Source organism: Pogoniulus pusillus, chromosome 6 (genome assembly GCF_015220805.1).
Source record: "Pogoniulus pusillus isolate bPogPus1 chromosome 6, bPogPus1.pri, whole genome shotgun sequence".
In the NCBI taxonomy this organism is placed as follows: Eukaryota; Metazoa; Chordata; class Aves; order Piciformes; family Lybiidae; genus Pogoniulus; species Pogoniulus pusillus.
The window spans coordinates 9963159-9972757 of NC_087269.1; the positions used below are offsets into that span (position 1 = coordinate 9963159).

The 9599-nt window shown below is 51.1% G+C and overlaps 1 protein-coding gene across 1 annotated transcript; it reads right to left on the bottom strand.

Annotated features, from left to right (window-relative positions):
- Window positions 1-4757: 4757 nt before the first annotated feature.
- ADRA2A (adrenoceptor alpha 2A) lies at window positions 4758-8438 on the bottom strand. Its single transcript, XM_064144401.1, has one exon. It carries the CDS (start codon window positions 8101-8103, stop codon window positions 6778-6780), a length of 1326 nt encoding a protein of 441 aa, XP_064000471.1. The 5' UTR covers window positions 8104-8438; the 3' UTR covers window positions 4758-6777.
- Window positions 8439-9599: the final 1161 nt, after the last annotated feature.

Below are 9599 nucleotides of genomic sequence, written 5' to 3' on the forward strand. Positions count from 1 at the left end.
GAAGCTCATTCTAGCAAACCTTGTTCAAGGAGCCATTTCAGGTCAAATATCTGCATCACGAAACCAAGAACAAACTCAGCTTTGCACAGAGAGGCCTTATCACTCTATTACCCAGGGATCATGTGGCAGTGCTGGGTTAACAGTTGGACTCAGTGATCTTAAAGGTCTCTTCTAACTTAAACGATTCTATGGTTCTGTGACTCAATGATTGCTGGGATAATTGCTAGGAGAGAGGAAGCTCTGCCAGCCAAACTGTGCAGGTCTACTGCACTCGAGGTCTAACCCTGCAGGTTTTAGCCTGCAATAGGAAAAGTTTGCCCAAATTTTCCTGATGGCAAAACCTATCCTGGTAGTAAAAGGCCAGAATGCAGCACTTCACTCAAAAAGAGTTCACTCAATTCAGAAAGGCAGAAGGTTGGATGAGTGCCTTAAAATATTTATCTATGCATTTATTTTTTAACCTGGGGAAATTTTCAGTAACACCTTGAGGTTTACATCTTCAGATGAATGCTTTGCAGCAGCTCCACACGTGCAGATGAAGGATGAAGGCACAGCAGCCCTCAGCAGGAATCATTTTATCAGACATGTCAAGTGGTAGGAAGCTTTTTCTTTCTTTCTGTGGAGAGCAATTGAAAACCAAACAGGAAAAGGGCCATAAAGTCACAGCCCAGCAAAACACAACTGTTTCAATCAGCGAAGGAGCAATCAATTCTTTTATGTAGTAGCTGATTTAAAACATGTTTCTTGTCTCCAAGAGCAAACTCTATGTCAGGTCACACAGCTAGGGAGGACTGCAAAGCTGGTCCTACAAACGCAATGCCCCAGGCTGTATCCAAACCAAATGCACAGAGGGAAGCATGGATGTTTAGATAAGCTCATCTCACCTCCTTACAAACCCTGCTCAGTCGCTGGCTTTTGACTTGAACACATTTTTGAAAGCCATCCAGACCTCCCAACGGAGAGCATCGCTGAAGGGAAACACATGTCGGTGGAATTTCTCCATTAGCACAAAAGACACCGCTGGCCCCAGGAAATCCCTGAATGCCTAACGACCTCTGAGCCTCCTGGGAAGAGTCTTTGCTCCTCCCTATTCCCTGAAATCTGCTGTAGTCCACTCTCAGAGCCTCAGAGGAAGAGCAGGACCTTAGATCCAAGACCGTGTAGATGGTCTCTCCGGGCAAGTATGGAGTTGACCGTCAAATCAACAGACTAAACCAAAGGCAGCTTGAGCATTTTTAAACTGGTTTAAGCCAGCAAGTTTACACCTTTGCTGACAGACATCTGTCAGCTCAAGAGAGGAGCTTTCTACTCCCTTATACAGTTTGTCCTCATGCCTTTTTGTTGGATTTGGGTGCCAGGACTCATATCTGCAGATCTGGCTGAGATACTGTCCTCACATACTGATGGTTCCCTATGGGAAACGAGCACTCCTAGGGCAAGGAGGTCCATCAAGAAGTCATGGATGTTGAATGACCAGCTCAGGCATCAGAATTTCCATGGCACATCTCCCAACAACCCCTGCTCAATGACAGCCAGACTCCATCTCTCCTTGCAATAAATCCCCCGTCCTGGGACCAACCCTGGCCCAACCCAAGAAAGGCATGCTTTATGGTGCTCCCCAAGGCCCTGTTCACTCCAACTCTGCTCGGCCTGGATGACATTTGGCAATGCGCAGCAATACTGCAGTGTGACCCCCAGCTGGGACTTCACCTGGACTTGCCATGGGTCAGGCTACAACCCCTTCTGTTCCCAGAGGGGTCACGTTCTAGTCCTGGAGTGTTTCTGAGTACTCGTGGCTAACGCAGGGAGTGGGCTCGCTGCTAACCCCATTCTTCCTTTCTACAGCCTGGGATAAAGCACAGCAATCACAGCTACAAAAAAGTCACAGAGATGTTCCTATAAAACAGCTGCTAAGAGCAGCTCACAGCAGAGATGGTGAGACAACTCCAAGGGTAGCTGCCTGCCAGGGTACCAGCTATAATAAAGGAGATATTTCAACAGACTTTGAACTTTTCCAGGGGTGAAAGAAGAGGCAATGTTAAGAAATAACATAGAACAAAGAGCTTTAGCTGCTAAGGCCTCACCAGCAGTGAGGCCAACCACCCAACCTAGAGGAAAATCCCAAGGCACCAGGTCCCCCCCTGAACAATGGGATGCTGAGCGAGACTTGCATTTGTGGCACAGGACAGCTGATGAACATAGGCTGAAACTGATAGAGCTTCCTCCAGGCCTGGGAAACTTATTTTGTGCCAAGTTCATCCCTCACTGGAACATGCTGGAGAGGCTCCTCTGTGCAACCAGTCCCTTGTGCCCCAGAGAACACGGACCAAGTCCCCACAGAAATAAATGCATGTGTTTGTTAGCAGGCTGAGAAGGTAAGAGGCAAGCCCTGTGCTGGCAGTCAGCAGCACAGGCAAGATCAACATTACTGCTCACGCAGCTCACTCCTGGAAACACTGTAGGACACTTCCTACACCAGACCATCTCACCTGTGCCTCTCCTGAATGTCTCTGAGCCAACATCTTTGGGCTGTCTTCAGGGGCCTCCCACACAAGGAGTGGACTGCAGGGTCACCACACACGGGAAGGCTGTGGAGAAGCTCCTCTCAGGGCAAAGTCATCAGCCCACTGTTTGCTGTGCCAGCACCCATGGCTCCCACGCTGCTGGGGAGGAAGGCCCCCCTTCCCTGCCCTCACACCGTTAACCTTTAAGCTCTGAAATAAAAGGTTATAAAAAACAACCAAAGTTCATTACATTCCCTAATGTGTCATTTGCATGAGAATGAGCTGGGAGCAATGAAGCAGGTTGCTCCCGTGGGGAAGGGATTCAGGAGGGGGAAGGGGAAGAGCTGGGTGGTGGGACTCAGCCCTGCAGTTAGATGGTGCAGCCTCGGAGGTGAGCAGAGCTGCACGTGGTTGTAGCAGAATCAGAACAAAGCATCCCAGTGAAGCCCGTAGCAATACGACCTCTGGCTCAGAGGCAGCCAGCCGGGTCAGTCCTCACCTACCAAAGGAAAAGAGATGTTGATTTCACCCTAGCACTTCCATCACACCACCCATGGCACCTGAAGGCCACTGCAGCTTAGATGTGGCTACGCTCAGCAGGTGTAAAGTCTAGGATTCTGCCAAAACCAAAACGACCAACAGTTCAGGGGAAATGAAATACAATTCTGAGTTAGAAGGTGGCAAAGGCAGCAGGATGGTGGAAGTTCAGACACTGGCCATGAGGAAGGGCATGCATCTTTGCCATGTCAGTCACAGAGTCATTGCCAATGTATGAAACAGCCCTTCAGGTATTTTGTTTGACTGGACTGAGCCATGAGGGCACGAGGTTTTGTTAGGATCACAATTCTGGGGGCATAATTTCAGGGGTTTGCACCTTGTTTTCGCTTTTGATGAAAAAAATGGGAGCAAGCAGACATTTCTGACATGCAAAGTTCCACTCACTTGAAAGCCCACTAAATCCTCAGTCCCCCAGTCCCAAACCCACCAAAACAATGTCTGTAATAGAGGTTCAGCCTTGAGGACACCAGACAGACAGGGAGATGGGACAAGCATAACTGATGGCTGCTGGATTATCTCCTGCCCCACACTCTGCTTTGTAAAACCCTCCAAGGCCAGCTTGCAAACAGAGGATAGACAGCAGCATACTCTGCTTGGATTAAGCTCTCCCTAGTTTGCAAAGGGGACAACAAGGTGATCAAGAGGTTCATTTCTTGATCTCTAGGCCATCACTGGGTGCCCTGCACCACAATGTTGCTTGCCAGTGCTAGTCCACCTGCTATCATGCTGAGCACCTCCAACTGCAATCTTGGTGACAGCAGCAGAGCAGGGCCATGAGATCAACAGCTCTGGTCACTTATTTTCTCATCAAACAAGATGCAGAGCAGGGAAGCAGGGCGACTCCAAGCATGCCAACAGTGTGAAGACCAGGAACCCAGAGTTCCCAAAGGGTTATGTGTGCTCCTCAGCAAAACAAAGCACACACTACAACACTCACAAGACCAGTGCTTCATGTGCCCCACCCACCTTTGGAGCTCCCTGGCACCCATGGCAAAGAGGGAGCCCAGGTGAAGCTGATTGAGAGCAGATTCAGGCATCGCCAGGGAGGGAGATAGCCACACAGAAGCAGCACTTCATTCAGTGGAAGAACAATCCTCCATTCCTATCCTGTAGAAGTGTCTCAGCAGTACTGGTGTTAAGCACAAGCAAGCCTGGTTGGCTGGCAGGCTGGCTCTTAGGAGCTGCAAACAAAGCCCTGCTCAGATGGACACTCCTGCATATATCAAATAATACTGCCTTCCAGGCTAACAGTCTCTAATCCCATCTGCAACCCCATTATTAAAAACCTTCTCAACTCAATAGCTGTGAATGCTGCACCAGCCAGGCATCCCCAGAGGTAGTGCTAGGCTACATTTCCAAGGAGCAAATCACACCCTGGAACTCTGAAGCTCTTTTCTTTAAGAAACACATGAATGCTCTTACTGTGGCATGAAAGGGCAGGGAGTAAAAAAAAAAAACAAGCCAAGAAATAGCAAGGACTGGTGTGTTATTATGCCACAGCAGAAAGAAGGAGCCATTGTTCCCTACCTGCAGCAACAATGCCTTTCACAAATAGAAGTGCTTTTCCAAATGTGCTTTCAGAACTGCCGAGACCAAAGCTGCCAGAGAAACAGTGGACGGTTGGGGGGGGGGGGGGGGGGGGGGGGGGGGGGAAGATAAACCAAACCAAAACAACTAAACAGATTATCCAGAGGGTTTTCATGTTTGATCTGTAAACACTCTTTTATTTAATAAAAATAATCATCCATCATAGCAACTTCTGCTTATGGTTTGGGTTGGGTTTTTTTTTAACATTGAAGCGCAGTTTTCTTTGCTTTCCTCACCTCTTGAGGATTGAGTTGTGAAAATGCAAGTGAATGTAAACATTGCTCTCCAGGTCCCAAGATCCATCCAGGGACCCTTGGAGTTAATTACAAAGTCAAAAAGAGAGAGCAAAATCAACAAAACACTTCCCAAAAGTGAAAAGGTAATTTTTTAAAGTCTCTTCCTGTGCACCGTACCACTGCAGAGAAGGCAAATCCATCTTAGACACAAGACTTACACAAACTTGGCTTTCTCCAACCAATTCCTATGACTTGTTTTCCTCACATTAAAAGGCTTGCACTGACTGGTTGTGATGAATCAAAAAAAGATTTTCCTTTTAATGTTGTCCAGAAGTTTCTTCATGGCACAAGGATGCTAGATTTGTTCTGTGCATTTTTGTTTGGTTTTGTTGTTGTTGTTGTTGTTGTTTGGGGTTGGTTTTTGTTTTTAGCAGAAAGAGCTGAAAGACATTTCAGGAAAAGAGTGTAAAAGCAGGATTAACTCTGTTCTGCTCTAGTCTCCCAATATTTACATACTTCTTGGTTTTGTTGTTGCTCTGTGGCTTGTTTGTTTTTAAAAAACAAAGCTCAATTACACTATAAAATACTGGATAAACTATCTCTGAGTTTCCCATTTCAGAGGTTTGCCCTGTGTAAGACTTGAAAGAGAGATGCTTTCACATTTCCTGGGAAAAAGGAGACTGGCAGGTTAAAAACTGAACTCTTCTCTCTCAATTTCAAAAAGAGGGACCAAACACCCTCCCCCTCTGCTGCAGGAAATCCCACAGGAGTTAAACCATCACAAATCAATACAAATGAGATAACATAATACACACAGCCCTGCTATTTCCTTTCAAATGTTATCTATTTACAGTTGGAGGTGGGGGGGAGAAAGTTAACATCAAACACATTTCAGTGTTGCAGTGTGGAATAATATCAACTGAGATTAACTCGTAGGGAGCTTGGCCAGATCCCAAGCCTCACGTTGCACAGGGAAGTAGCCTGACACTCCGTCACCCAGGACTTCCCTGCCTGCACAGCAAAGCCACCGCTCGGTCAGGGTCTGCTTTAACGAATAATGAGAGGGTAGTCACCATCTCAGCTGTATTATATCACAGGCAACACAGAAATTAAACAGAATCAAGTATGACAGTAAAAATAACAATAAAATTAGCCAGTCTGGTGAGGTTTGTGATCCTAAGCTTTATGGAAGAGAAAAGGAAAAAAAAGACAGGACACTGACTGGAAATTTTGGCAATACTTTCAAACTGTCAGCTAGAGAGAATAGCTCTGCTTGTTCAATGGGTTTGAGTGAGGGGGATTGGGGGTGGGAAGAGAGGGACTTGTAAGGTGTCAAAGGTAATTAAAGCATTCACAGTTTCAAAGCTGCTTGCCTTACAAAAATTATGACATTCAAATTCAGGGATACAACACTGTATTTTACAAGGGGGTTAAAATTAATTACATATACACAGGAAAAAAAAATAATAATAAAAAAAATATGCAAGAAAATACAAAAGCCAACATCTCTGTGGTGGCATACTCCCTCTTTGTTGTTCATCTCATGGAGCTGCACGTTGCTTTAAAAAGAGTCAAACTGAGCAATCACGAAAATATCCACTGAGAGATTCTGGCAAAAGAGAAAAAAAAAATAAAGAAAAAAACCCCAAACTAATAAGCCAAGCAAGTCAAAGGCTATCCTCCCCTGGAAAGCCGAATGCCACGGCTCGGACTTCCACTTGCCTGCTGCTCTTCACTGCTGCTGCTTGGCATTTCCATGGGCTCATCTCAGGCGTTAAAGGCTTCCTGCTCAGGAGCTGAAGGAAACCAACCCATGCAAGCACAGCACAAGAGAGCCATGCCTTACTCTCCTACAAAGTCTTGAATTAGTCCCACCCATAGCAAAGGGTGCTTCAAACAATCCTTTTCCTCTCTATCCTGCAGAGGATCCTTTTGAAGGCCCGTCTGAAGTCATGGTTGAAAATCGTATAGATGACTGGGTTCAAGGAGCTATTGCAGTAACCGAACCAGAAGAAAAACTTGAAGAGGGTGTTGGGCACAGAGCAGCTCTTGCAGACAGCTGTCAGCGTGTAGGTGAAGAAGAAGGGGAACCAACAGATGACAAAGACCCCGATAACCACTGCCAGCACAAACGTGAAACGTTTCTCCCGGTTCTGCCTGCCCCTCCACCGTGACCCTTTGGTGTTCCTCTCTTCCTCTGCTTTCCTGGGTAAACTGTCCCCAGGCTTAATCTGGCTCAGTTTAGTCTTGGTCTTTCCCCTCGGTGGTCTCTCTGGCTTCTTACACTGGTTGTTCTCCTGGTGGTCAGAGGAAGAGGTCTCTTCCATGTCTATGCCGTTGACCTCTCTCTCCTGCCCACCACCACCTCCTGCTGCTTCCTCCCCATTGAGCTGAGCTGTGGCTGGCAGATCCTCCTTGTCAGTTAAGCCATTCTGCTTCTTCTCAGGACGCTCTGCCCTCTTGTTTGGTGGTACCCTGGTTCGCCTCTTGGCTATCTGGTAGATGCGCATATAGACCAGGATCATGATGAGGCAGGGGGCAAAGAAGGAGCCAATGCTAGAAGAGATGATGTACCACTTCTCATCATTGATCTTGCACCCTGCCACCCCCTGGTCAGCCTGCTGCCCACTCTTCTTCTCGATGGAGATGAGCGGTGGGAAAGAGATGACAGCCGAGATGACCCACACAATGAAGATGATGCATTTGATGCGGCGTGGGGTACGCTTGAGGTTGTACTCAATGGCTTGTGTGATGGACCAGTAACGGTCCAGGCTGATGGCACACAAGTGCACGATGGAGGAGGTGCAGAATAGCACATCCAAGGCCAGGTAGATCTCACACCAAACTTTGCCGAAGTACCAGTACCCCATCACCTCGTTTGCCAGGGAGAAGGGGATGACTAGCGTGGCCACCAGGATGTCAGCTGAGGCTAAGGAGACCAGGAAGAGGTTCTGGGGGGCCTTAAGTGCCCGGCTGGTGAAGACAGCAATGATGACCAAGACATTGCCGAAGACGGTGAAGAGCATGAGCAAGCCCGCCAGGCTGATGAGGGTGACGGTGGTGTGCAGGGGATACGGCATGCCCCATCCCGGCCCGGCCGCGCTGTCGTTGAAGGTCCCGTTGTTGCCGGGAGGCGGGTAGCCCTCCTCCAGCTGCCGCTGGTACTCCATGGAGGAGAAGTGGCCCCTCTCCGTGAACGGGCGCTCCAGGTTAAACATCAACCCCGGCTGCGTGGACACCCCCGCCCTTCGCCCCCTGCCCCACCCGCGCCCAGCCCCGCTCCGCGAGGCTCCGCGCTCCTACCGCGACGCTAGCCGGGGCGGGGCTGCGCGGCGGTCGCCAGGGAGGGGCTGCAGGCGCCCGCGGCTCATGCTGCGGCGCTGCCCACCGGGAGCCGCGGAAGAGGGCGCGAAGCGGAGCACAGCCGGAACTTGGGCTGCAGCCGACGGCGGCTGCTCTGTCTAGCTCGCCGCCGAGCCTCTTTATAGCCCCGGATCAGGCCGGGGCTGCCGCGTCAGCCCCACGTGGGGAGCTGCCCCCGGTGCGCGCACACACACACACACACACACACACAGACGGACACACGCCCCGCGCTCCCCTCGCCGCTCCGCCCCGGACACCCCTCCCCACTCCCGACACCGAGACGTACGCCCCCCAGCCACCGCCCCGCACACTCACCTTGCTCAGTGCTCGCTCCTGCCCGCCCCTTTCTCTATTTTGCACCCTCCGTACCCCCATCGTCTCTCCCGCTGACCCATAGTCTCGCCTAGGAGCGGCTTCACGCTGTCCTGGGGAGAGGAGCAGTCCCTTGAGGGTGGATGCGCAAGGGGAGGCGGGGCAGAGGCAGAGGGATCAGGGTGCGTCTTGGTGGGGCTGGGCGTGCCCGTTCTGCGAACGCTGGGGAACTCATGGGGCTCCTGGCACCCAGCGAAGTGCGGCTGTGGACTGCTTACGCTGCGCTGGGATTGGAAGCTGCTGCCCCGTCTCGCCTGTCCGTAAGGGTACCGACGGGCTCACCGGCTGCCCGGGTGGTCGCCGGGAGCCCCGAGGACCACAGCCGAGCAGCAGAGACAGGCTTCTGGCCCCGTGGGAAGGGATGGTCACGCCCGTGCCACTGGCCGAGGGGCATAGAGGCAGCAAGGGGAGCCCCCGGGGAACCAGCGCTACAGCCGTAGCGGACAGCGGCCCCGGGCAGCGCGGGGGGGGCAGTGGCACCTGCTGGCCGCAGCGGCTCATTACACCCACCGCCGTCAGACGTTGACCGAGCCTCGCCGAGCCCCTCCGAGGATCAGGAGGAGCCCTTGCGCTCCGGCCGAGAGCCCCAGGAAGGGAGGAGCCATCCCCATAGAGGGAGGGGCTGGGCTAGCCTCCCCTTGCCGTCCCGCAGCGGGACCTGGTCGCTGGCTCAGTCCCGCAATTCCCACAGCGGCTGGTCCCACATAGTGGCTCCTGGGCCCCCTCGTTGCCACCCCCGTGCTCCCCGGTGGCTCTCTTTGTCCCCATAGGCAGGAATGAAGGACTCGGGGGTAGGCCCACTTTTGGAAAGAGAGGCAGACAACTCACCTAAGGCTATGGGAAGGCAAGGCAGAAGGCTGAGGAGACGCTGGAGTTCATGAACGTCCCTTGCTCATCACAGGGGAACTGTGTACTCTGCAGGAGGTGCGTAGCTCTGCCCAGCAATGGGTCTTCCTCAGATGGAAAATCTGCAAGGGCT